Source organism: Choloepus didactylus, chromosome 23 (genome assembly GCF_015220235.1).
Source record: "Choloepus didactylus isolate mChoDid1 chromosome 23, mChoDid1.pri, whole genome shotgun sequence".
NCBI classification, from domain to species: Eukaryota; Metazoa; Chordata; class Mammalia; order Pilosa; family Megalonychidae; genus Choloepus; species Choloepus didactylus.
In genome coordinates this window covers 28,927,255-28,955,015 of record NC_051329.1, presented here as the reverse complement: position 1 = coordinate 28,955,015, position 27,761 = coordinate 28,927,255, and the positions used below count along the sequence as shown (strand labels likewise).

The window sequence follows — 27,761 nt, the reverse complement described above, 5'->3', positions numbered from 1 at the left end:
TGTTTCACGTCCCACCCCCACAAGACAGACTGGATACACACTCTACCTCCTCCACTCGGAGTGTGCGAACAGGTGTCCCATTGATCTCCAGGATGCGATCCCCAGGGTGGATGGCATTGCGGTTGTTGGGACTGATATGCATCCGGTTGACCCTAGACCAGACAAGATATGAGGCAGGGTGAAAGCATCCTAAAAACCTGCCTCACTAATTTCACTTGTACGAGGAAGTCTCACCAGGCTCTAGGTCCCCACTGGCCCACAAGGCCAAGGCTACCCATAGGGAAAAGCAGTGCCACTCATCTGGTGGCCTAAGCCAGAGTCTTGGATGTTATCCTCCCCATCTTGAGTTCCCTCACTGTCTCTGAGAATCCTGCCTTCTAGAATTTGCCAGTCTATCCACTTTTCTCCATCACCATAGTTACCAATATTTCTCACCTATATCATGACAACAGCCTTCTAACTGGTCTCCATACCTCTAGGTCTGCCCACCTCCCATCCAACTTCTACACCAGTGATCCTTCTAAAACACCAATCTAGTCACACCCCTTCCCTGCTTCAACCCCTTACTGGACCCCACTGGGTCTTTGTAATCCACACCCCCCATGACTTAATAACCCCCCCTCTGGCTGCTCCCAACCACCCACCCTACACTAGACCCAACCACACACCTCACCTCTGGGGAAATGCTGCTACCTCTGTCCTCAACACCATTCCCTCTCCTCTTTACCTAATGAGGCTTTAGAGTAGACCTTATCTTCTCCTGACTTACCCAACCCCAGTACCTCTCACCTATACTGCAAGCACTGGCCCAGTGCCAGCATACAGTAAGTGTACATTAACTATTTACAGAGTAAGTGGCCACAGGTGTCTCATCACTGGTATTTGATGGACAAAGACTCTTTCCCATCTGGTCTCTGGTCTGGACTGAGGATGAGCCAGAGGCTCCAACCCCTGTTTACTCACTCACCCAACCAAACAATAATCAATGCATACCTAGTATTTGCCAGGCACTCTTCCAGGCACTGGGCATGCAGTACTGAACAAGGCAAAGTTCTTTCTGGAACTTATATACTAGTGGAGAGGACAGACGATGAACTAATATATACATAATCAAACCAGATAATATCAAACAGCAAACACCACCTGCAACCTGAGACCTGAAAGGTGAGTAGATTCTAGCCTTTAGTTTCTGGGTGGGAAGTAGCCTAGGCAGAGAATGGGTAGTGCCAAGGCCCAGGTGTGGTCACAGCATAGTGAGCTCAGGGAAGAAGGTATGAAATGAGGACAAAGGGAGCTCTACATAAGACTTAAAGAGTTATAAGCCTCCTGAGGCCCATCTATGGACTCTGCTCAAGAACCCCTGTTCCATGGGCTCCAGGCTCCCCGGAAGACATGTGGTCAATCAGTCCTGCAAATACTCACTCTTTTACTTGCACGGTGGTGGCGTAGTTGGAGCAGGCACTGTCCACGGACACGGAGAAGCCTCGTCTGCCCTCAGTGGTGGCTGGCATGGAGATGAGTGTGACGGAGTAGGGCAGCTGGTCTTGTACAGACTCCGTGGAAAGCCTCTCAAACATGGGTGCCAGCACCACCTCATTGTGGCACTTCCCACTGGGGAGAGGGACCACAAAGGGGGCTAAGACCCTAGAGGCCTGCCCAGAGTCCCCTCAGCAGCCACTATACCAAAGTGGCTTCAAGCACCACTACCTATGGTCCCACTACCACTCTCTTTGCCATGATTCCAGCTGACCACTCAGAATGAGGAGCCCAAGTTCTCTGGGGTGGCCTGGGTTCTCTCTTCACTCTGACTTTGACTCCCAGTCAGAACCTCACCCCAGCCCCTTTCCCCTCTCTGAGCCTCAGTTTGCCTTCTTTTGTCAATGGAGACAGTTGGACTGGGTGAGCTCTAAGAGGCCTTTGCCTTTAATGTCCTGGGATCCTTCTCAAAGAGCACCATCCCAGTCATTCTCTCTCTGGGAGGATCACAGGACAGAGCATCACTATTCTCATGGTAGGTGAGGACAGAAGACAGAGAAATGTTAATCCTCTTGCTTATGGGTTACACAGCTGGTAAAGAGTATGGCTGTGATAGGAATCCAGTGCTTTGACTATCCCAGTAGTCTTTCCATCCACCCCACACTGCCATCTGTCCCTCTCCCCTGGCCACAGTGTCACCATCTTACCAGTAGAGGGTAGCATGCTGCACCAGAGCATATGCATCCCCATCCTCGATGATCACCTTGCAGCTCATACAGGCAAAGCACTCTGGGTGGTACTTGAACTCCCCAGCCACCTGTGAGCAGGTGAGGCAGGAGTGTGCAGAGGGAGAAAGTGAGTTGTCAGGGAATAATAAGCATAGCTGCTATTGCTGGAGTGGGGGTAGGGATGGGGCAAGCAACCTCTGATCCAGGTTCTATACACCGTAGGCATAATCTGCCCTTTTACCCCCTGCCCTGGAGCTTTCAGAGAAGAAGACAGATTGGTACCTGCCCTGTCATTTCTGAGATTACAAAAAATAGTCACAGTCATGAGACTGAGTCCCCAGAAGTAATCATCACCACCAGAAAGTCTCATAGTCCCTTCAACACAGGGTTGGCAGGTCTGTGACTGTGTCTCAAAGCACCTTTTCTGAAGCAGGTACAGGAGGCAAACCTCTCTCTGCCAGCCTGTCTCCCTCTCTGATTTCCTGAACACAATGCAGGTGCATCCTCCTCTCAATAAGTAACACTTTCTTTAATGGCCCTTATTCCATTGTAACCTGTCTCCTCCCTGCCTGCCTATCCACTCAGTCCTGACATTGGCTTGTGAAATCTTTGAAGGAAGGATCTTATCTGGCACTTAATAGGTGCTCAACAAACATCTCTTGAATGAATGAACACATAAAGGGAAGACACCCTGGCTGATGAGAAGTCCAGAAAGATGAAAGGCCATGGGGAAATGAGACACTGTCAATGGACTCTGGTAACCAAGAAGGGCAGAGATGAGGAGATTTACTCACCATGACAGGCCCTGTCATCAGCAGGGAGCACCCATGGCAGAATTCCCCAAACTTCCCCCAGTAGTCCTTGTGGCAGTAGAGCTTCCCATCCTTCTCATAGTACCAGTTGGTGAGGGAATCCTGGCATTCTGAACACCTGAATGGCAAGACAAGAACAGAAACTCTTGGATCCCTGGAATCAGGCCACACAGGCTATCCCTGGCTACCAGGCCCAACAACAAAATGGGCAATCCAAACTCCAAAGTCTTTGATCCAAAGCCAGGAAAGAGCTATAAGTGACATTTTTGGAACAATTAAGGAAATTTGAATTTGGGCTACATATTAGATTACATTATGAATTTATTAACATTTTCTTAAATGTGCTAATGATATTTTGGTCATGTAGGAGAATTCTTAGGAGAAACTATTTAATAGTGAAGTGTCAAGATGCCCGCAACTTGTTTTTTTTTTTTTTTTTTAATTAAATTCAGTTTTATTGAAATATATTCACATACCCTACAATCACCCATGGTATACAATCAACTATTCACAATACCATCATATAGTTGATGCATTCATCACCCAACTATTTTTGAACATTTTCCTTACATCAAAAAGAATCAGAATAAGAATAAAAAATAAAAGTAAAAAAGAACACCCAAATCATCCACTCATCCCACCTTATTTTTCATTTAGTTTTTGTCCCCATTTTTCTACTCATCCATCCATATACTACATAAAGGGAGTGTGATCCACAAGGTTTTCACAATCACACTGTCACCCCTTGTAATCTACACTGTTACACAATTGTCTTCAGGAGTCCAGACTACTGGGTGGAGTTTGATAGTTTCAGGTATTTACTTCTAGCTATTCCAATACATTAGAACCTAAGAGGTGTTATCTATATAGTGCATAAGAATGTCCACCAGAATGACCTCTCGACTCCATTTGAAATCTTTCAGCCACTGAAACTTTATTTCGTTTTATTTTGCATCCCCCTTTCCGTCAAGAAGATATTCTCAATCCCACAATGCTGGGTCCAGATTCATCTCTGGGAGTCATATCCTGCGTTGCCAGGAGATTTACACCCCTGGGAGTTGGATCCTATGTAGGGGGGAGGGCAGTGAGTTCACCTGCCGAGGTGGCTTACTGCAACTTGTTCAGTGAAAAAACAAATATAAATATATATATATGCAGGGAAAAAGAAAGTTAAAAAATGGTGAATCTAGGTGAAGGGCACCTGAGTGTTCTTTGAACAATTCTTTCAACTTTTCTGTAGATCTGAAAATTTTCAAAATAAAATACTAGGAAAAAACTGAAACTCCATTAGCACTGCCATTGATGTAAATGTTGGATCCAGTTCTCCATCCCTATGTTCACCTGGCTGTGAAGCTCCGCCCCTCAATCAGGACAGGTCTGCACAGACAACTGGCTCCTCATCTCTGAGCCTCCAAGCCTTCTCCTTCCCAGCATGTAGAGCTAAGAGCTTCCTGCCTGTGAACCCCATCTATCTCTTTCCTTCCAGTTAGCAGACTCCTTATTTTTGGTGTCAAGGCATCACACCACCCACACTGGCCATATCCTCACCTCTGAGAGGCAGTGGGGAGCTGTATGGGTCTGGGTTTGAATCCTGAGACCCTGACACTTATTAGTTATGTCATTTTGGGCAAGCTAAAATTACTTCACCTCTCTGACCCAGTTTCCTCATCCGTAAAATGGATTGCTGTGAAAATTAAATTAAATAATACATATTAAAGTACAAAATATAGATAGTTGATGTGAAAGGCCTACTATAGATCGGCACACAACAAATGTTAACTGCTATAAAAGATGATAATGATGATAATGGTAGCTCACAGTATCAGCCACTTATTGCCACTAGCTGGGTGGCATTGGACAACTTCTCTCGATAGCTTTTCTTCACTGACAAAATGTTAACTAATAGCATCTGTGCCAGTTTGAATGTATTGTGTCCCCCAAACTCCATTATCTTTGATGTAATCTTGTGTGGGCAGACGTTATCAGTGTTGATTAGACGGTAATTCTTTGAGTGTTTCTGTGGAGCTGCGCCCCACCCAGCTGTGGGTGATGACCCTGATAAGATAATTTCCATGGAGGTGTGGCCCCACCCATTCAGGGTGGGCCTTGATTACTGAAGCAGTATATAAGCTCAGACAGAAGGAGCAAGCTGCTACAGCCAAGAGGACACTCTGAAGAAAGCACAGGAGCTGCACATGAGAGACAGTTTGAAGACAGCTGTTGAAAGCAGACTCTTGCTCCAGAGAAGCTGAGAGAGGACAAATATCCCAAGTGCAACTAAGAGTGACATTTTTGAGGAACTGCAGCCTAGAGAGGAACGTCCTGGGAGAAAGCCATTCTGAAACCAGAACTTTGGAGCAAACGCCAGTCACGTGCCTTCCCAGCTAACAGAGGTTTCCTGGACACCATCAGCCATCCTCCAGTGAAGGTACCCGATTGCTGATTTGTTACCTTGGACATTTTATGGCCTTAAGACTGTAACTGTGTAACCAAATAAACCCCCTTTTATAAAAGCCAATCCGTCTCTGGTGTTTTCCATTCCGGCAGCATTAGCAAACTAGAACAGCACCTACTACAAAGAACTACTGTGAGGCCTACATACCTTAATGTATGAGAAAGAGCTTTGCAAATTGCGAAGAGCAAGGCAACCACATTGTTACAACACAACTGTATATATAGCACCGTATAATAACACTATAACTACAAAAGAAGTCCACTACCCCACCCTCTAAGAGCTTATAACTATCTGGGGAAGAGAAAGTCTAAACTAAACATAATTAATGATGCAAGGTGAAGGGCCACAATAAGTGCTACTTCTCCTGAGCACTGCAGGAGGCAAAGGAGGGAGATGGTAGTGAGCGTAAGGGAGCTTAAGACCTGTGGAAAGCAGAAGTTGAGCTAGGGCAGATCCAGAGAAGCACAACCCTGAGAATCTTTTTTAGAGTGCCTAAATCTCTATGGGTGCTCAACAAACACTGATGGCTTCTGTTGCCAGCCATTCCCATCCTGTAGCTTTTCCCATGGATGCTAAATTTGGGGGTCTTGAAAGCTGGGTATGGCAAGAAGCACATGGCTATGAAGTGCCTAGAACTATGCAGTGAGAGCCACATATTAAAGGAGGTTGAGGGGAAAACTGGCTCTGGGCACTTGGCTCAAACTCTACTCCAAGTAAGAGCCATCTTGGATGAACTCTGTACTTGGAGAAGAAAGACCTGGGCTCAAGCTCTTAGGAGCTACCTGCCTCTATACATGCCCCTTTCCCTCTCTGGCTTTTGTTTCTCCATCTATGAAATGAGGGTATTAGACAATCTCCCTAGAACCCCTCAGCTGTAAATATCTACTTTTCCTCTGCCCACCCCATGCTGCCTCCTCTCCCAGCACCCATCTACAATCCACCAACCACCAAGCTTTCTTTAACCAGTCCAGCCAACATTGATTTCCAGACTTTCCAGCCTAGCACTGAAGGTCCCTTATTCTCTAGTTTATCCTACCACCCCAGCTTGGTTTTCCAGCCCTTTCCTACCTGCACTCTTTACTTGATCCCACCAGTAAGGTCTGTTTTCGTTCTGGCCAAGGAGAGCCTAACACGTTACTGCACAGTCTTTTCTCTGATGGTTCCCAGAGAATTCTCCAAATGATAAACTTACTGGTGGCAGAAACCATGTTACACACATCCACTGTGTCTGCTGAGATCTCAAAAAAAAAAAAGACTCTTACCCATAGCCAGGAGCTCTGGGGCACACCAAGACCAGAGCTGAAGGGATCAATACCTTCCTGGCTCCTGGCAGTGCTCTGAGGCCTGCTCTGCCTTCTCTGCCCAGCTCAAATGTCAGACTCTCTGGAAGGCCTTTACTGCTTGTTCTGCTACCTTTATTCTCTCAACCACTCAAGGTCACATTGTAACAGTCAATCCCCAGAAAGAAAACATTTTATAGCTGTGAAAATGGGCTCAAATTAGTTACAGGATTTGTTCAAGGACACTTAGAATATAAGGCACACAGCCAGGTTTAGAAAGATTCTAATTATGGGTGTTTTAAAAATCTTGCATCGATACTTAAAAATCTGGATTTTTGATGATTAGGAACACTGGGCCTGCATTGTTATGTGGCAACAACTGGCAGGAGCTGAGCAGCAGCCGTCCTTTTAGATGAGGGATTTACTTTTTGGTTTGCCTGTCTTTACCACTCCTAATTGTCTCCCTGACACCAGAGCCAAATGTGCTTATTTTCCCCATAACAAATAATTTCCTGTAACCATATCTCTATCAGAAGTAGAAATGCTAAAGATAAATCAAGGGGGCCATTTGTCTTAAACCCTTCCTACTTCATTATAAGTTACGTCTAGCCCTTGAGACAATTTGAGTTTGTAACCCCTGCAACAGAAGGAAGAGCACAGGCTTTGATACAAGGTTCAAAACTCAGTACCTCCACCTACCACCTTAGTGACCATCAACTCTCATCTACGAAAGACAACATCACCATCTACTGCTCAGGGTGGTGGTGAAGATTAAATGAGGTTCTGAATGACTGTGAGGTGCCCAGCAGAGGGCCAGCACTAGGAAGGGTTTCCTTATGGCCTCCTACCTTCTGACTTAAAGCTCCTGGGTACCCATCTTCATGAGACATCTTCACTAGACTGTGAGCTCCTTAAGGACAGGAACGGTGTCCCATTTACTCTTGAAAGACTTAGCACCTAGCAAAGGACCTGGCAGAGGAGACCCTCAGAAAAGGTTTCTAAACTGAAAATGGTGGGAGTGGCAAGAACCAGTAGTCTAGGTGGGAACACAGGGGTTCCGTTGCTCATGGTCCCCAGGCTCTGCCCTCGTCCTGTCTGCTGTGGAGAAAACTGGTGTAGACATATTGCACCCAACTGCAGGCCTGGGATCTGTTACACCCTTGCAATGGTATGTGCGCTGCAGGGCATGGGAGCACCAGAACAAGTTCTCCTTTCCATTACCAATATCCTGCTTTTGTTTGCTGCAAGTAGCCCTGGCCAGGCCCAGGAGAGGGGGCAGGGAGAGAAACGAGTGCAGGCAGGCAGGAGAGAGCCACGTCAGCCTGCTGGGATAAACACCTGGCTGGAGAGCGACATCACCAATACACACATCTGTGTCAAGGAATGCCTTTGAAGGGGAACAGCCAGCTACACCACCAAAGTCTACCACCATAGGTGTCTTCGAAGAACAGGAAGGCAGGCTGGCTGTGGGTCCCCAAGCTCTGTTTTGCCCCGAAACACAATGGGTTCTTAGGCCACTGGAGAAGTTGTCATGGAAGACTTAAGAGTCCTATCTTATCTATTGATAACAGCTACTGTTACCTGAATGCCAAACATATTCCAGTCAATATATGAGGTGCCTTACATTGTTTCTAATTCTGACCACAGCCCTGCAAGACAGTAGTGTTATTCCTATTTTACAAACTAGAAGACCGAAAAGCAGAGTCAAGTTACTTCTGCAAAGTCACCCAATACACAGGTGATGGAGCTGGAATCTGAATCCATGTGTACTTGGCTGTGGAGCCATTTCCACTATATTATTTGACTGGATGCTATACCACATCTCAAGCTGGACCTCAGTAGTCTCTCATCTGTGAAAATAAGGAGGCTGGAGCCCTGATAGCTCCCATCCCCTTAAGTGTTAACACTTGGTGGTGCTTTTTCTTAAGCCCAAGTACTGAATGTTAATGACACAGTTAATTCTTCTTCATTTATTCTCCCACACTACTCCCCAACAGTCTCTGCCCTTTAAAGAAAGGAATCCAAAACACACTCTGAAAATGTGAAGTGCTACTCAAAAACATCCCACCTCAGATTCTCAGAGGCCATAGCCAAAACATGTTCTTCCCAAAGCCAAGGTTTCTTTTCCAATTGTCAATTTTTGAAGGTTTCAAGTGAAACTTAAAATCTTCCCTGGCTGCAGGCCCAAGGACACCTAGAGTGGAGGTGGTGGAGTCGGGTCTGAATCCAATGCTGTGGCTTCCATCACCACACTTGCCAAGCAGCCAGAGTGAGTGAAGCTGAAACCCTCAAGCTAGGGAGATCACTGAGAGGTCCACACACACTGAGGCTATACCTAAGGATGACCTCCAAAAACTCCTCTCTCAAACATTACATGGGGCCTGGGTTGATAAGAAGTGAATTGATTCCAGGGGTCGGTTTGGTCAGCAGAGAACACACAAGTTAAAAAAGGAAAAAAAAAAAAAGGTAATCAGTTGATATTCTCACAAATAACTCTCTCAAGACCTTGGTCCATATTCCTTCTCTGCCATTTATTCTTGTCACTTTTAGGCCAGTTTCTTCACAACTTTGAGCCTCAGTTTCCTCACTTATACATTGGTGATGACAAAATCTCACGGGGTTATGAGAATTAAATTAGGCACAAATGCCTAGCATGATGCCTGGCTAACCACAGGTGTCCAGTAAGTGCTCATTTCCCCTGATCCCCTCTTTAATTTGAGAACACCAAGGGCAGATGTAGACAGAGCCCTTTCCCTCCCACTCCCGGGCAATAAGGACCTGAGTCTTGGCCCATTTAGAAACCAATAGATTCTAATTCATCCCTGTCAAATAGGAAATAGTTACTGTGCATCTAGGATATGCAAGAACAAACAGGCAAGGCCCAGAGCTGAGATAAGGAAGATAAAATACAGGCCCAGCCTTCACTCACATCCAAATTCTTCACACCAAATGTTTACAGGTAAATGATCAAATTTATGGGGCAAGGGAACAAAAGTGTCACTGTTACAGATTTATACATGTAAAAGATCAAGCCTGCCCCTGTCCTGGTGAAGATCAGGCTGGATGCTCTTATCCTTGGTTTCCTGAAAAAGCAAACCCTCTTCCCTCTGATCAGTCCCTTGCCTCTAAGCTCTGACTGTGCTAAATGGGTGAATGGGCAACTCTCTCTGCTACGGCTCGAGTGCCACGACCACAAATGCCAACTCTCCCCAGGGCCCGGCAGGGCAGCTATTACAGGGTCTTGGAGACCCTGGTCCACCAGAAGCCGGCCTTTTGCCACCAAAGATCCCTTTATTATTCCTCCTTCCTGAAGACCCTGAGGATTGAAATAGTCAATTAAACTATAATTATTACATTGTTATCCTGTTTTAAAAAATTAACCAAACACATAGCCTCTGATAAACAAGAAATAAGTAATACCAGGGTATGTTGATTCAGTTCCATTCAAAAGCCAAGAAATCTGTTGTTTCAAGTAACTTGTGCAGTCTTACTGCAGGTTAAAGGTAAAATGGAAAAGAGCTTGTGTACCTCCAAGGAACCTTATTAGTTGTGAAATTAGGAGCCATTCACCTGATCCAAGTCCTTCATTTTTCAAATAAGGAGAAAGAATGCCAGAAGATGTAAGCCAGCAGCCAAAGGTGACTGCTAAGCTGGACAGGGTTAAGAATAATTTTTTCCCTTTAAACATGGGTTGCTTTAGAATACAAAAATACACTTATTTTCTTCAAGAGATAATGTATAAATCAAGTTCATTATTCAATGTAGGATGTTAAGGGAAATTCTACAAAAAGAAAAATCCTTTAAAAATGTCAAAAATAGTTCCCTAATTTACCTCTTTTGTAAATTTCAATTTAAAGGTGTTTTGTTTTGTTTTTTACTTTGGAGCACATCTGTAACTGCATTTCATCCCTCACTAATGGAGGAAGTGCAGGGCAGAGGAAGACAGTGCACTCTGCTGAGTGTGGCCTGCCGCGCAGGAGTGTATGGGGCACAGAAATTAGGTTCTTCATTCCCTGCCCCCTCTTCCTGCCCTCATATACTATCACGCCTGATCACGTCCCTGTGGAATCCGGTTGCGTCACTTTTCATGCAACCACAGCTCCAGAACTCCTATGGACTTTGTAAGTCCCCCAGAGGTCCGGGGTCAAGGACTTAACTTGTTCCACAGAACTTCACAAGACAGTCAGGAAGTCCAGCCTCTACATTTTTGCAGAGGAAGAAACTGAGGCCCAGAGAGGGCACAGAGTGGCACCTGGTCAGAGAGGAGCCCCTGAGGATGGCCTGTGATAAGGAAAGGGCTGATGGCAGAAATGGCTTTTGACCAGCAGATTGATTAGACTAATACCTGGAAGAGTAGCGGTGGGGTCCCTCCTGGGGGCTCAGACACCAAGTGCCAGCTGCCTCTTCAGAAGCAGCTTCAGGAATGTGGCCACCCATTTGGGGGGAAGAGGGCCTGTAGTCAGTCAATCAATCAATCGCCCCTGACTCCAGCAGGGCAAACAGAGCTGGGGGAGGGGGTTGGGGCGGGGAAAGGAGAGTCCTCAGGTTCCCCAGAGGGGCTGACAAAGACAAAGGACAGCCAGCCAGGCCTAGCAGAAGTAGCCTAGCCCTCAAAGGTTCAGGTTGAGAATGTATAACCTGCTATTACTCCAGCTACTGAGAAGCTGTGTTCTGGCCCCAAAGATGAAAAGGGGCACAGCATTCCTGGCTCCTAAGGGAACAACCCCTACCCAAAACCACCTTTCCAAGATTAAGGGTGAGAGGGATTAACGAGAGGCCCTGGCCTAAACTAGCGGCTCCCTACTCAACCACCAGGCCCCTCTTAGTGCCTGATTCCACACAGAAAAACCTGCTTCCTAAACTTAAGATTGATTCCCACAGGCACTTCAGAAAAAAGAATTTTTCATCCTTTCACCATGCTAGGCAAGCTATGGTGGCCCTTCTTCTGCTCTCTTTGCTGGGAGAGGAAAGCAAAGCCTGAGAACACCCTTGGGGAGGTATGGGCAGAGGCAGGTGCAGTCCCCTGATGGATGAGAGAAACTCAGAAAGACAGGGAAATCTGGCCAGGGAGACCTCGCATGTTAACCCTGTTGAAACAGGTTGCCTCATCTGTAAAATGGGATACATAATCTTTTCAAGCTGTTGAGAGATTAAAAGATAAAGTGCCTAGCAGGATGCTTGGTAGAGTAGGCATGGTGCCCTCCTCCATCCCCCAATCAGATGCTTCCCACCATTCTACCAGAGTCTAATTCAGTGAAACCACACGGTGCTTTTCTGCCCTGTCATTGCCCAGGGAAAGGCTTCTTGGTTGGTATCCTAGCAGCAAGATCTGGGCATGGGACTGGGCTAGGAGGCCCAAAGGGAGAAGTCACCGGGACCACTGGTGAGGGAGAGGAAGCCCTGGGAACAACAGGCTGCTCCCAAAGAGTGAAAACAAGCCCCACCCCAGCCAGGAATGGCTCCATTTAGGAGGGACCCTGAGGGCCAGAAACCTCCTGGGGAGTTTCTGTTGGGGGTGGGGTGGAGTGGAGAGCAAAGAAAGGTAGGTCAGAGGTGGAAAGAAGTTCCACACCTCCCTCTGGGAAGCCCCACAAAGAGAATCCCAGGCCTTTCCCAAACGGGGTATAAGGGTACCTGGGTCTGGAGATGAGGGGTGTGGGGGCCAGTCCAACAGCTCAGAAACACTCCAAAGCCAATCACTCCAGTCCTGGAAGCCCTTGCCTTTTCCCAGCACTCATCTTACGAGCTCAGAAGCCCTTCAAGGCCAGAGACCAATGTGTCTGCCCATTAAGAGAACAAACGTTTGTAAAGCACCTACTGTGTACCAGGCTGCCCATACCCAGGCCCTGCCTGCATAGACACTGTTGGGCAAAACCTGCCCATCCTGCTTGTTGGGAAAAATTCCTGGGCAGGTGGCATGACCCACAGGGAACGCAGGTGAAAGTGAAGAACAGCACCCTGTCTACTTGCAATCTGCCCCCAGAAGTAGCAGTAACACCAACAGGCCAGGGTCAGCAGCATCTTGTGGAGGCTCTTCCAGGTGTGTCTGGGAAGGGAGAGGAGCGGGAGCTCCCAGGGAGCTTCCTTCTGGGCATGTCCTTCACCTCAGAATTTCCAGGACCCTGTGGGGAGCCCTTCACCAGGCCGTTCAGCTTGGGAACAGCCTCTGCCTATCAGACCCAATGGCTGAGCAGTGGGGTCTGAGAAGCAGATACAGGGCGGGGGGCTCTACCCTCCCCTCAGGACCAGGGGCAGGAGGGGGAGGGGCGGGGGTTCGGAGCCCAACTCACCGAAAGGGGTCTCTGGAGGTGAAGTAAGCCGAGACAGACAAGTAACTTCCCATCTTCTTCCCACACCAGATAAACAGGTTCCGCTGCAAACCCGTCTGGGAGTGCCTCAGGCCGGTTGCAGACAGCCACCATGACAGGCCTGGTTCCCGGCACCTCTGCTTGCGGGAGGCTGCCAAGCGCTCACCTCTCCCTCCGGAACAGCCAGAGGAGCGGGAGGACTCCAGGCCACTCTCCCCCTGGCAGATTCCTGCAGGGGCTCATGGCTGGGATGGCTCCTCCCCGGTTCTCGGAAGCTCTGGGTGGCCCCTCAGGACTCCGGGAGAACCACCTCTCTGCGGAGCCTACACGGACACCAGCATTCTGGGCAGGGGCCAGTGACTAGCTAAGAAAGAAGCAGCTCTACTGTCAAGTTAGCTTTCTTCTTCAGTCCCACCCCTGAAAGAGGGAGGGAGGGAGGAAGAGGAGGGGCTCCTCATGGAACCGAGGTGTGTGGTTGGAGCAGCTATTAGGAAACAGACCTTGCAGGCAAGGGGTGGAGCTGGGCTGGAGGGAGGCTGCCGGCAGGCGCCGCCGCAGACAATACCGGGGCTGCTGAGCGTCCAGCCCCGAGCTGCCTGAGGAGCGGCCCAAAGGACGCTCACTCAGCTTGGAGGTGAAGAGAAGCTCTGGCTGGCCGTGCAGGAGAAGCAGGTTAGGAGAGCCGCCCTGTCTCAGGGCTGGCACCTGCTGTGTCCTGGCACCAGGGCCCCCCTCATCCCTCCCTTCTGCCTGGCTTAAGGACAGCCCCACAAGCCAGTGGGGGGTGCAGATGAGGAAACTAAGGCCCACTGGGTTTACTGACACTGATGTTTCTCCATGTGCCAAGCACTGTATGTGGACTCTTATTTTTCCAAAATAGGAATTATCCCCACTTTTTAAATGAGGAAGATGAGGTACAGAAGAGATTAGGTAACTTACCCAAGGTCAAAAAATTAGTCAGCAACTGGCTTCATTCTGCCTCTTCAAGGGAAAACAACTCACCCAAAGCCTTCTGCAAATTAGAGACAGCATAGAGACTACAGCCTGGTCACCTGTGCCCTATTCATTCATTCATTCATTCATTCCCAGAATGCCATTCATCAGCATTATTGCTTCTACCATTGTTTCCGTGGTAACCATGCTTCTCAAACTGAAAAATGAGACATAATTATAATGGAGGATAAGACCTTGGGTGCCTATGAGGACAGTGGGCCTAGGGATCAGAAGAACACCAGCTGCAGGATAACCAAACCAGAGCCCTCTATCGGGAAGTCCCTCCAGACCTATCTCCCCGCCTACAGGACTGCGACAGGAAAAGCAAGGCTGCTAGAGAAAACTGGGGCACATCCAGAGCTCACTGGTGAACTTGGGAAAGTAGCGTCGGCTCTGGCCCACCAGAATTACAATCCTCTCCACTGTTAAGAACCAGAAGTCACCTTCCAGCTGCCATTCCTAATTGCAAACCACAGCAGAAAGTCTGTGTTAAAACTAGTGGCTGGGTTCACAAGGGTGCCTTTTCCCTTTTCCATTAATTGAGCACAGGGACAACAATGAACGTGATGAGAGAGATCAAGTTTGTACTCCGTTAAAAAGCTAACATTTGCTGAGCACTTACTACGTGCCCTGTGTTAAGTGCTCTGCATCTGTTATTTATCATCCTTAATTTGCCAACCTATAAGGAAAGTGCTATCTCCCCATTTAACAGACAAGGAAACCGAGGGTCTGAGGGGTTAAGTTGCTAGCCCAAAGACAAACAACTGGTAGGTGCTACCTCTGGGTTCCAACCACATAAGTCTGACTCTAGAGCAGGGGTCAGCATACTTTCTTTGTAAAGGGCAAAGAGCAAACATTTTAGCCTTTGCAGGCCATTCGGACTGTCACAGATGCTCAATTCTGCTATGGCAGTGTGAAAGCAGCCATAGACAAAAAGTAAACAAATGGATGTGGTTGTGTTCCAATAAAACTTTATTTTTGGATACTAAAATTTGAATGTCATGTAAGTTTCACATGTTATGAAATGCTGCTTTGCTTTGTTTTTTCCAACTATTTAAAAATGTAGATTAAATGTAGAAACTACAAGCCGTACAAAAACAGGCAGTGGGCCATAGCTTGCGGACCTCTGCTCGAGATCTAAAGCACTCAACCACTTTTTTATAGTGCCTCTAATGGTGAAGAACAGCTTTTGGCATTTGTGCAGATCTCAGCTCTACCTATCCATCTGTGCACACAACAACCTTCACACAGACACTCTCACTTGACTGAGTTCACCCTGAGCCAGGCACTACTCAGAGCACTCACATGTGGAAACGAATTGTAGCCCATACAACCTTATCTGGTAGTGCTGTGATTTTCCCTTCTTTACAGATGAAGGAACTGAGGCACAGAGAGGTTAAATCACTTGTCTGAACTCACCCAGCAGTATACATGAGAGGCGGCACCAGGATTCCAGGGGCTCTACTATGTTATGCCGGAGCTTGGCCTGGGCTCACAGCCAGACTGTCTAGGCTTGAATGTGACAATCCACTGCACGTAGAGTCCTTGGCACAGAATCTGGAGCACATTAGGGGTTGATAAATGTTCACTGTTAATGTCATTAAGACTATTATTACTACCACTATGGGCTAGCTCTACAACCTTCAGCAAGTTGCTGCCTCTGTCTAACCCTGGGCTAGGTTTGTAAATACCTCCCAGCTTCAAGATTTTTCAGTCCTATGAGGTGGAGAAGGGCTCCTTGTTTTCGCTGAGTCTCAAATTGAGTTTAAACCTCTTGAGCTGGCCCTGAAGAAATCAGGACCCTAGCCTGGGGGCCACAGAGGAGGCACAGCTGGGGTGGGCACAGCACACAGGATACCAAAAAGGGCTGTCTAGCTGGAGAGCCAGGAGCTCTTTCTCTCAGTCACAGAACCATGTATTTCTCACTAAAAATCTATTACGTTCTGCTGTAATTCGATCAGGCAACATGGGGCCCCAAATTAAGTCTGGAACGAGCAAATTATCTTCTAATTGCACCCTCTGATTTCCATGTGATGAACAAAGTGCGATGGAAGAAAGAGCAAGCCACAGAGACCGGGAATGGGGAGCCCGTGAGCATAACTCCTCTTGACATTTCACACAGCTCTGCTGTTCCAGTGGCGGCCGGCACAGTGAGTCGGTGTCTAGGAATGCAAGCAGGAGGCTGCAGGCAGTCTCTTCTCCCCTCCCTCCCCTTACAAAGAACTCTCAGACTCAGTGGGTGGTGGATGGGGGTACCTAGTTAGAGGACTCTTCAATACCTAGAAAATTGCCTCCCCTGGAAAAGAGGCAGCCTTCTCCCTAGCTGAAGTGGAAGCCCCTCCCCAGGTGGAATCCATTTGACCCCCATAAATCCAGACTTCAGGAGGAAACTTTGAAGATTTGATCACCAGATGTGATAAGACGCTGGCTGCTTAGACCCAAGCTGTGGTTCCTCAGGGCCAACTTCAAAGGGCCTAACCACCCAGAATCAGGAGATGAAAAGGACACAGTGGAGGATCTATTTCCCCCTTCTGCCCTGGGACACTGGTCCTGGGTGGAAAGCTGCTCTTTGAGGTCCTTGGAGCAGGTGGCAAAGGATTCAGCAGTTATAGCTGCCAGAAGGCAACTGCAGGAATCCTCAGGCTGGCAGTAACCCTGAGGATAAAATGGCAGGAGAGGTGCTAATCTCCTGCACATTTCACAAGTTGGAAACCTGTCTGGAACCGCAGAGTAAACTGACTCCTTAGAACGAGCTGAGACATCAGCTTCAAGGCGTCTACAGGAGGCTGCATTACCACAGCCTTCAAGGCCACAACCCTAAGTGAGCGCTGTGGTGAGAAGCGATGAATGAATGAGTCACCCCAACCTCTCCTCTGAAGACAGCTTGGATCAAACAATACAAATCCCATGGAATCATGTTTATGTGGCGCCCTCTATTGGCCGGGAGGACTCCAACCAGGGAGGGGAGCTCCCTGGACTCTGGAGCCTGAGCCCTGAAAGGTGAGCATGGCCATCCCTATCTGCTGACCGTTTTTCCCGCCTCAGGTCCCTCCCTCTTCCAACTCACTTTCCACACTACAACAGCAGTCATCTTTCTAAAATGGGAATCCCAGAAATTCCTATACTAGAAATTTGGCCTAGAGAAATATTCTTACATGTGCAAAGACATGTGTTCAAGGATGCTCAGAAAACCACTGCTTAATACTAAAAGAATGGGGAAAATCCATGCATCCATCAATAGGGGAGGGCTAAATAAAATGACATCCGTACAATGGAATAAATACAGCTGTTAAAATAATGAGAGATCATAGGTACAGAGACAGAAATTGTCCTGGGTAAAGTGTTAAAGTGAAAAACCCAAACTTCAGAGAAGGTATACGATGATCTCATTGTTTAAAAAGTCTATGTGCATACTTCCATTTCCATATTCACAAATAATTTATATAAACACCTTTTCTCTGTTTGTTCATTGAAACACTGTAACCGTGAAACCATTCCCATCTGGAAAAGCAGTCGCCCCGAGAACCAGACCCCTAGCTGCTGTCCGTGGTCCTCACACCCGTGTCCCTGGCCTTGGGGGCAGCCGACGAGGCAGGGTCCCACGTGCACTTTATATTGCCTGAGAAATTTTGCTTGATCTTTTTTTGACTTGGAGCCTTTTAAGTAGTTTCAGTAATAAAATTTAAAGTGTTTCATAATTATGTTTTATGTAAAAGTCTTTGATTTATTTAAATGAGTATGTGTAATGTAACTTCTTCCTTTGAATCACATAAAACCTTTGTTGATTTGCAAGCTGTAAAAAAAAAAGTCTATGTGCATATAATGGATGTAGGGCTTCTGTTTGGGGTGATGAGAAAGTTCTGATAATGGATGGGAGTGAAGGTAGCACAATGTTGTGAATGTGATTAATCCCACTGAACAGTATGCCTGGGAGCAGTTGTGATGGGAATGTTTTATTGTATATTTGTTTCCACAATTAAAAAAAAAAAAGAGCAATTAAAGAGACAATGATTAAATGCAAAACATGATCCTGGTCTGGGTCTAATAAAGGAGGAGAAAAGGCTCAAAGAGACATTATTGGGACATATGAAAAAATTGGAATATAGATTGTAAGCTATATATTAAATTTCTTCAACTTGATAACTGTACTTAAGGTAGTTACAGAAGTGACCATCCTTGTTTTTCAGAAATACGCAAGGAAGTATTATGTGTTCAAGGACCATGATGTCTGCAACCTACTCCAAAATGTTTAGAAAATAGACAGATGATAGACAGAGAGTGATACGATAAATGTGACCATATGTTAAAATTGATGGACCTGGGTATCTGGGGGAAAGTATACTGGAGTTCTCTGTATGGGTTTTTGCATTATTTTTGCAACTGTCCTGTAAGTTTGAATTTATTTCAAAATAAAAAATTTATGGGGAAAAAACGTCTATGCCTATAATCCTTCAGACCACCTGGAAGACTATCTGCCATACGGTTTACCAGTTTTTCCTCTAGACTACTGAGGCAAGGAAACAAGGATGAAACAACATTCATTTTCTACCATTCTGATACTGTTAACATTTTTTCTAAAACTTAAGTACTGCTTTTAAAAATATGATAAAAACACAACAAAAAGAAATCCCATGAGGAAGCAAACACTTCCTCACACATTTTTCCTAGTGCTCTTGTCCAAAGGACAAAGCCCACCTGGGTGCACTGAACACCAGACCCCTGGGACTGCCTCTGCAGCCTCCCCACCTGAGCCTCTGCTCTGGCCATGACACACCCCACTCCATTTCCTCCCCTGGTGTGCTCTCCCTGGCAGCACACCATGCCTTTGCTCTCTTAGCCCCTTCTGCAGCCTCCTATGTCTCCAGCTGGTGGCTGTCTCCGCCTCCTTTTTCCAAGCCCAACTCTGACACAGCACTCACTCACCTCGGAAGGGTTCCCTGGATGTGTCCCCATGCACGTCATACTCACCTCTGTGATCACGCAAGAAGGGTTCTGTGCCCATATCTGTCCATCGCCAGATCAAACTATGTGAGGACAGGAGCTGGGTACTCCTAGCATCCAGAAAAGACCTGGCCCACAACAGGCATCCACATATGCTTGGTAAACACACATGATTCAGGAACCCCTTATGGGCAATCACAGTCCTGGAAGCGTGATGATAACTAACGTTTCTAAAGCACTTTCATTCTACAGAGGGCTTTTTATGCTCATCACTTAGTATAGTCCTTGCAGCAACCTTGTGAGGAGTACCTATAGCACAGGCAAAGCAATGGAAGCTTTGGGTCACCCTGTTGGCAAGTGCAGGACTGAGATTAAGAGCCGAGTTTGCTGACATCAACATGAACCCTAGCAAGGCGATCAGGAATCCTGCCTCTACAACACTGGGCCCCAAACTGCTGAGCAGGTTGAGCTCTTGCATCTGATTTTTCTAGATTCCCTGCCCACATTCTTACTGTCAGGATATCATGAAAGAGTTTATCAAATACCTTGTGGAAATCAAGAGAGAGTCTCAGTGAAAACATGAAGTCAAGTCTAATCAGTCATGACTAATTCACTACTACTGAAGCCTAGCGATCAGCTCCTTTTCTAAGTGCTCACTGTGCACCTAAGAAGTCATGTCAAAAGGATCATAGGTTTACTCTTTCTAGGATCTCTGTTTCCTCCTTTTTGAAAACTGGGTCTTTCAGTCATTTCTATTTTTATTTCACTAACAGATCCCCAGCACCTGGTATATAGTAAATGTGGAATGAATAATCATTTTTCTTGGGGCAATGAAGACAGTTCATTCATCTTATTATTATTAATGCAATTGAATAAATAAATGCTTGTTGACATTTTTGAAGGCTGTGGCTCACTGGGGACTTGAACCTTTCTGGTGCTGTTCTTACTTATTCTTAACTTCCCAGAGGAACTGCCTCTCTCTTTTCCTCAGTGACAATGTAGTGGTGCTTAGGGTACTGCAGAGAAAAGTGACCCCAGAATATTATGTTATGCCATGAAAAGGCCACTTCTGGAACGGAAACAAGTTTAAATTATATATACATTAGCTAACGTCAGAAATGGTGCTGCTGCCAAGACTCCATGCTACTGTGGGAGTGGAGACAAGCAGCCCCCGATACAAGCAAGATCACTCCAGGTCATCCACAGAAAGGCAGGACTAGATTATAACTGACATGGAGGAGAAAACTTCCTAATCCAAGTTTAGCATGAGATACCTGGGGGGGGGGGGTTGTTGTTGTTGTTGTTGTTTTTGTAATGATGAAGGGTGTGGTAGGAGGGGTCCAGAGAAAGAGAATCTGTTAGCGCCCCTCCAGCACTAGCCCTTGGGGAAGAAAAACCAAGACAAAAGCACAGGGGGCTGCCACAGTGAAGAAGGCATGCCATCCCTCTAACCCTTGATGCTTATAGACCTTGAAATGATATCTACAGGCTGAGGTATTATCCCACCCTCCTACCCTACCTAAAAGAAATATTGTACAGAAAAGAGATGGTGATTATGCATACTGGAAGGGCTTTATCCAACTGTCCAAAGAGGCAGGCAGTCATTCAACAAATACATCACTGGCCCAGCAAACACTCTGATTGCCCACTGCGTTCTAGGCAGTCTGCTAAGCTCTGGGGTACAAAGACAACCTAGATACGGCTCTAGCCTTGCAGAATTTCCTATTCTAAGAGCGATGCCAGATGTGTAAACAAACACTGATGGGGCTAGAACTGAGGTATGAGGAGAATAACAGAGAAGGAGAAGTCGCCTCTGCATAGGAGGGAGGGGGAAGGGCACATTGGAGAAGGCTACTCTACAGAGGATGGGAAGTATCGGCTGAATCTAACAGGCTGATTGCCAGGCAGACAAGAGGCATTCCAGCCTGAAGGAACAACATGTGCAAATGCACTGAGGCATAACAGAGTAGGGTAGCCTCGGTAAAACAGTGAGCAGATTAGTCAGCCACAGTGCAGACACACGTGGGCAGTGGCCAGAAAGGAAGCTGGGATGGTGGGAGAAGGCAGGGGACAATCTGCAAAGGTCAGGTCTGCCAGGCCCAAGAGTCACCCAAATGCAGTGAAGAATTATCAGAGGCATTTCAGCAAGCAGAAGTTCCCAATGAATAAGTTGAACATAAAGTCTGAAACACTGGTCTTTCTTTAACAGTTTGTCTCCCCAAATGGGCATTTATCCTGCAAGTCTATGTTGGTTGTGTGCATGTCCACGTGAAGGCTGCTTGTTGACTAGTGTTCACTAACAGCAGACTATGCGTTCATCCTGATGTCAAATACCTACTGAGCTGTTTATTTTAATACCTGAGATTTGCCCATAAGGACTGTAAGCACCTAAGAGAAAGATCTCAACTCCTTGTAGATAATCATTCCACTGATGCTCTACGATACTAATATTAGGAAATTGAATGTCTAACATTCAGCATCAAATGCTGTGTTCACATAGATGTTCTTCTTCAGGCTGCAATGAGGAAAAACTTCTCTGGACACCTGAACAAATCCCCAGGTAGTGCCAGGAAAAGAGCCCTAGCCTGGCAGAGAAGACCACAAAACTCGCCGTGGCTAATGACAAACTTGCGATGTGATCTTAGGCAAGACATTAAGCCTCTCTGAGTTTCAATTTCTTCCTCTGTAAAAGGAAGGAATTAGATGAGCAAAAATTCCACACCAGTATAGGTCAATGCAGAAGGGAGCAATGAAAGGGGTGTGGTAAGGGGATGGTTGGCTGGCTGACCACCCCAAAACCTCTTCCAGGCTGGCATCACCTTGGTGAATGACCCTATTTTGGAGTCTGGTTTTTCACCATGCAGGTTCATAATTCCCATAAGACGCACAATCTATGATGGTTCCATCCTAAACATTTATCAACCCAAGTCCACTTATGAATTTACAATTGAAATCAGAATGCCCACATCTCCGATAAGGCATTACCTCCATACCCTTCCTGATGTTAGGAAGCTGAATTAGGCAGCAGTAGGGTGATCTGTGATCATGAACTTACAGAAAGGGAAATGAGCAGCGAGAGAAATTTCATCCTGGCAGTGGTAGGCCACCTAAACCAGCCCTGCCTACAACAAAGAACTTTCCTCTGGTGACCAAATCCATACCCAGCATCCTTATCTGGACATTCCACTAATTTTGCCTCACGGGCTTTTCACTTTCTATTCACTGCTGGCCACTCAATGTTTACTATATTGGTTTTAAAACCAATTTTTAATATTTAAAAATTGCTACTTCTTTAGATACCTAACAATTACTAATTCACATATAATTCAGTCCTGGGAGACTTTTCTCTCCCTTGTAGCTAATAATAGACAGCTAACACTCGTGAGCACTCACTATGCAAGACTTTGTTCCCAGTGCTTGACAGCACTGTGCTCATTTAATCCTCACAGTAACACCAGGAGGTAGGCAGTATTGGTATCTCCATTCTATAGATGAGGAATGAGCACAGAAAGGTTAAGTAACTTAACCAAGGTGAACAGCTAATAAATGACAGATCCTACATTTGAACACAATGTGATTATAAAGTGTGTGCTCTTCATGAAATGATTCTGCTCGTTACATGTGAATCTTTCCAAGTTCTTGAGAGTCATCATCCTGTCCACCACCTCTCCTCCACCCTTTGTTGCCCCTTATATATCACTTCTAAGTAAAATATATTAGGTTAAGTAGTTCATATTTTTCCCACTATATACATCTGTCAAAGCTTTCTAAAATTAAATAAAACAAAAAACAAAAAAACTTACAGTTCAAATTGAGATTTTTCAGATTTCAGGGAAATTCACAATTAGTTTGGGTCAGAGTAGCTGAACTTGCTCTTCCCTCTCTTGACTCTCTCTGCAAGATACCCCACAGCTTTCTCCAGTCTGGGTTATACCTACAGAGAATCACAGCTTAAAGACCTGTTGAGGAAGACGGGGATTCCTGAGTCAGCCCCTTGTCTTTTCCTCACTGTGGGGCGGTTCCTCTAGGGGCAGACAACAAAGCCTTAACTTCTCACCTCTACTACTTGCAGGCAATCTGCCCAAACTGCCAATGACCGGAACTGATTCCTCCCTGCCATTTACAGTAACTGCAGCCATGGTAGCTACAAAGGGAAGGATGTGGGGAAGGGCAGGGGAAGGCCTCACTTACATCATACCTCCTGGACCCTCTGGTAATTCATTCAACAACTATCCCTCCCTTGCCAACTATGTACTCAGTGGGGACATGGCGAGAGGCAAAAAGCCCATGGTCCCTGATCTAGTTATGCTTAAAGACTGTTAAGGGTCTCAAGTCTTCCTGAGGGAGATGATCACATGAATAAACATGAAAAAAGTTCAAAGGCAAGTTCTATGAAGGCATAAAATGGGAACCTGACCTAGACTTCAGGGGCAAGGAAAAACTATTTTCCTGAGACATCCAGGTAAAGATCTGAAGGATGAACAGGAGTTAATTCAGCAAAAAGAGGGGAGGGGACATTCCAGGCAGAGGGCACAGCATGAACAAAGCCATCATCATCATGATGAGGAAAGACAGTGCATGTTAGGGCCTGTGAAGAAGAGCAGGGAAGCTGAAGTACAGAGAGCAGGAGGCTGTGGAGATGTAGGGAGAGGCCAAACCAGGTGGGGAGAGGGGGAGGGGGACATGCCTCTATAGGCCATGTCTTTGGTCTTTATCCAAGAAAACACTGGAAAGTCAGGGAAATGTATAAATAAGGAGAGAGAACAGAGTATGGTGTACTCGGATTTTTGGTTTTTTTTTAATGATCACTCACTCTGGCTGCTCTGTGGAGAACGGATTGGTGGAGTGCCAGAATGACCATGGGAGACCATGGTGAGATAGTTAGAAGGCTACTGCAAGTGGTCCGGGTGAGATGACAGTAGATTGGAACATGATGGTGTTGGGAGAACTGGAAAGAAGTGGATGCATTCAAAATATATTCTGAAGATAAAACTGACAGGCCTGGATATGGAGGATGAGAGAGAAAAGGTATATGGGAGGATTCCCAGGTTTCTGGCTTGGGCAGTGAGTAGATGGTGCTGTCATTCAACGAGATAGGTTACAATAAAAGAGGAGCCAGTTTGGGGGGGTGGGGTGGGGAATAGATAAAATATCCAGCTGAGGTGCCTGTTAAGACATACAAATGGACATGTCAAGTTGACAGTAGGATATCTAGGCCTGGAGCTCAGGGGAGAGGTTTTAGGCTGTAGAGCTTGATTTTGGGATCATCTGGGTGAAGGACAATTGAAGCCATGGACATGGGTGAGACTCCTAGGGAGAAAAGAGAGAGGGAACCTCGAGGAAGGACAGCATCTCAGGGCTGGATAGAAGAGGATGAGCAAACAGGAATTGCCAGAAAGGTGGGAGGAAAACCAGGTGAGGAATATTATGGAAACCAAGGGAAGAGAACTTTTCAAGAGTGACAAATACACTAATAATAAATGCTAACATCTGTTAAGTCCTAATCAGAGCCACATACTGTGCTTTGAATACAGATGAAATTTAAACCACTTAACAACCTTTCAAGATGGGAAACATTATTTTCCCCTTTTATAAATGAGGAAACTGAGGCAAAGAGAGAAATTAAGCAGCTGACTCAAGGCCAGGTGGCTGGTAAGTGGTGAATATGGGACATAAACTCAAGCAGCCTGACTCCAAACTCTGATTCGCTGTTCTCTAGTACCTCTAATGCAGTGTGAAACGTCATATATGAGCAGACTGAAGAGCAGCCAGTGGATTGACCAACAATGCCATCACCTGGAACACTATTCACAGGGTGTTATTTCAAGGGAGAGGCAGAATGGAAGCCAGACTGGAGAACGCTGCTAGGAATTTTCCACATTATTACCTATTTCAGCTGTATGAGGGAGCTAGTTAGGCAATCAGGCCAGTGTATCAATTCTGTACCCCTAGCAGTGCCTAATTCAGTGCTTTTAACATAGCGGATGATGTTGAAATTATATGCAGACAGTTTAATACAAGCAACACAATGCTGACACGTGCTGCTGTTACCCCTTCATAGTGTACCATCCTAATGTTTCAAAGTGCTTCCTTTTTTTTTTATTTTTTATTGTAGAATATAACATATACACATAGAAGTAATAACTTTCCAACTGCAATTTAACAAGTAGTTAGAGAGCAAATTTCAAAGAATATTACGGGTTACAGTTCCACAGTTTCAGTTATTTCCTTATTGTGAAATATAACCGTGCCATTTGGATGTATTATGTCCCCCATAATGCCATGTTCTTTAACACAATCTTGTGGGGGCAGAAGTATTAGTGTTCATTAAGTCGGAACCTATCGATTGTTTCCATGGAGATGTGACTCAATCAACTGTGGGTGAGAACTTCGATTGGATAATTTCCATGGAGGTGTTACCCCGCCCATTCAGGGTAGGTGTGATTTAATCACTGGAGTCCTATAAAAGAGCTCACAAACAGAAGGACCTCAGAGCAGATGAGAGTGACTATTTGGAGAGGTGAAAGCAGACTTTTGCTGACACTTTGGAGATGTTAGCCCAGTGTTTGCTCTGGAGAAGCTGAGAGGACAAAATGCCCAAGAGCAACATTTTAAAGAAAGCACAGGAGCTGAAAGAGGAGCTGGATCACAACCCGGGATCAGCAGATGCCTTCCAGGTGCCTTCCCAGCTAACAAAGGTTTTCTGGACACCATTGGCCTTCCTTTGGTGAAGGTATACTCATGTTGATGCCTTAATTAGGACATTTTCATGGCCTTCAGACTGTAAATTTGTAACCAAATAATCCTCCTTTATAAAAGCCAATCCATTTCTGGTATTTTGCATAATGGCAGCATTAGCAAATTGGAACAATAACATATACAAAAAGATAATATCTTTCAAAGTATGATTTAACAAGTAATTATACAGGAAATTTCCAAAGTTTTTATGAGTTACAGTACCATAGTTTCAGTTATTTCCTTATTGTGAAATATAACCTATACAAAAAGGTGATAGCTTTCAAATTAGAATTTAACAAGTAGCTGCAGAACAAATTTCAAAGGATGCTGTGGGTTAGAGCTCCACCATTTCAATTCTTTCCTTCTAACTATTCTAATACCCTAGCAACTAAGAAAAAGAAAATTATATAGAGATTCAGTATTGTATTCACAATCCTTCGTTAAATTTCATCTTATCTGTTGCTACCCCTTCCTCTAGTTTAGTCACTTCCCGAATCTTTAGGACAGAGTCCTTTCTTATCCATTACCTCCCTGAGCCTCACAACCACTCCATGAGGTAGATTATTTTTGCCCTATTTTACAGATAATAAAGTGAGGCTCACAGTGGCTAAGGAACCTGCCTACAGTTACACTGCTGGCCAGTGACTGGCTCAGCTAAGACTGAAACCTAGATCTTCCAACTCCACATTCACTATTCTTTCCCAGTGGAAAGAGGATCCTTTGGGAGCCAGGGAGACCTGGTTTCAAATATCAGCTCTGTGTGACCCTGGGCAAGTTCTTCACCTTTCTGGGCTTCCCACTGTTTTAGTATAAAATGGGGATTGTGGGGTTACTGCGACAATTGAACCAGACAATTTAAGTGAAGCTCCCAATACAATACTTAATGAATATCAATTGTCCATCCCACCCTTCTTCATCTCTCCATCTCTGCCATGGACAGAAGATGTGGGGCTTCCATGGGGGTCTTAGTTCTCTCTTCCCAAAGAATAGAGCAGGACTGAGGCACACTGAAGGCACATTGAAGATCAAAGTCTTACTCTGTTATTTTGGGGGCAGAGGAAGGCCTAGGCTGTCTGTCTTTCCCCTCTCCTAGCAGGCAGGCCTCAGCCCCCTGTCCAACAACCAAGCTTAACGACCTGCTGGTTGGCTGTTCAGAGATAAACTGGATAAACAAACACCTTCTGAAGAATGCCACAGCCAGAATCAAAGGCTTAGGTCAAAAAACCCAGCAGCCATAGTGCAGCAGCAGATAGCAGGGTTGTTCCAGTGATTCCCGCATCAGGAATCAGACACCCAGGAGAAAGTTAACAGCTTAAAATTTAACTCATCAAAAATTAGAGTCCATGAAGCCTTGAATCAATATTCTTCAATATTTGCTGATACGACCAGTGTGTGGCAAGCAAGGAGAGTGTTTTTGGTTTTGTTTTCTTTATTAGAGAAGTTGTGGTTTTACAGACCAATCATGCAAAAAATACAGGATTCCCATATACAACCCTACCAACACCACCTTGCACTGGGGAGGAACATTTGATACAACTGATGATAGCACTTTGTCAGAATTGAACTATTAACTAAAGTCCATGGGTTACCTTTAAGATTCACTGTTTGTATAGTGAAGGAGAATGTTTTCATTCTCATATTTTAGAAGAGGAATCTAAACTTCAGTGAGGTTAAATGACATGCCCATATTCAGGAATAGGAAGAGACTCTTGTAAGCAAGAAGTCAGAATGCTTGGGTTCAAATCCCAGCTATTTTACTCACTAGCTCTCTGACTCTGAGCAAATAACCTCCATTTTCCTTTTGTAAAGTAGGTAAAACTGTTACTATATCTATTGGGTTGCTGTAAGGATTAAATGAAATAACAGATACGAAATACTTAGGACTGTGTCTAGCATACAGCAAAGCTCTTAATAAATGGTACCTATTAATACGATTCTGATTCTGAATCTACCATGCTTGTTCAGATGGGGGTGGGGGTGAGATGATAAGCATGGCTTTCAGCAGCACAGAAAATACTCTGTTGTCATTC

At 45.7% G+C, this 27,761-nt stretch overlaps 1 protein-coding gene across 5 annotated transcripts in view; it reads right to left on the bottom strand.

Moving 5' to 3' along the window:
- Nucleotides 1-27,761, bottom strand: part of LIMK2 (LIM domain kinase 2) — a 60,730-nt gene that overhangs the window by 13,511 nt on the left and 19,458 nt on the right. For 2 of the 5 annotated variants that reach the window (XM_037817157.1, XM_037817156.1), the window contains exons 3-6: nucleotides 2,999-3,134; nucleotides 2,184-2,293; nucleotides 1,423-1,611; nucleotides 47-152 (exon numbers count right to left, since the gene is read on the bottom strand). In XM_037817157.1, coding sequence (XP_037673085.1) covers nucleotides 47-152; nucleotides 1,423-1,611; nucleotides 2,184-2,293; nucleotides 2,999-3,134 — 541 coding nt within the window. Of the gene's footprint in view, nucleotides 1-46; nucleotides 153-1,422; nucleotides 1,612-2,183; nucleotides 2,294-2,998; nucleotides 3,135-12,385; nucleotides 12,532-13,041; nucleotides 14,072-15,471; nucleotides 15,610-27,761 lie in introns of those variants that run through there. The other 3 variants (XM_037817158.1, XM_037817160.1, XM_037817159.1) reach the window with 3 other exon arrangements.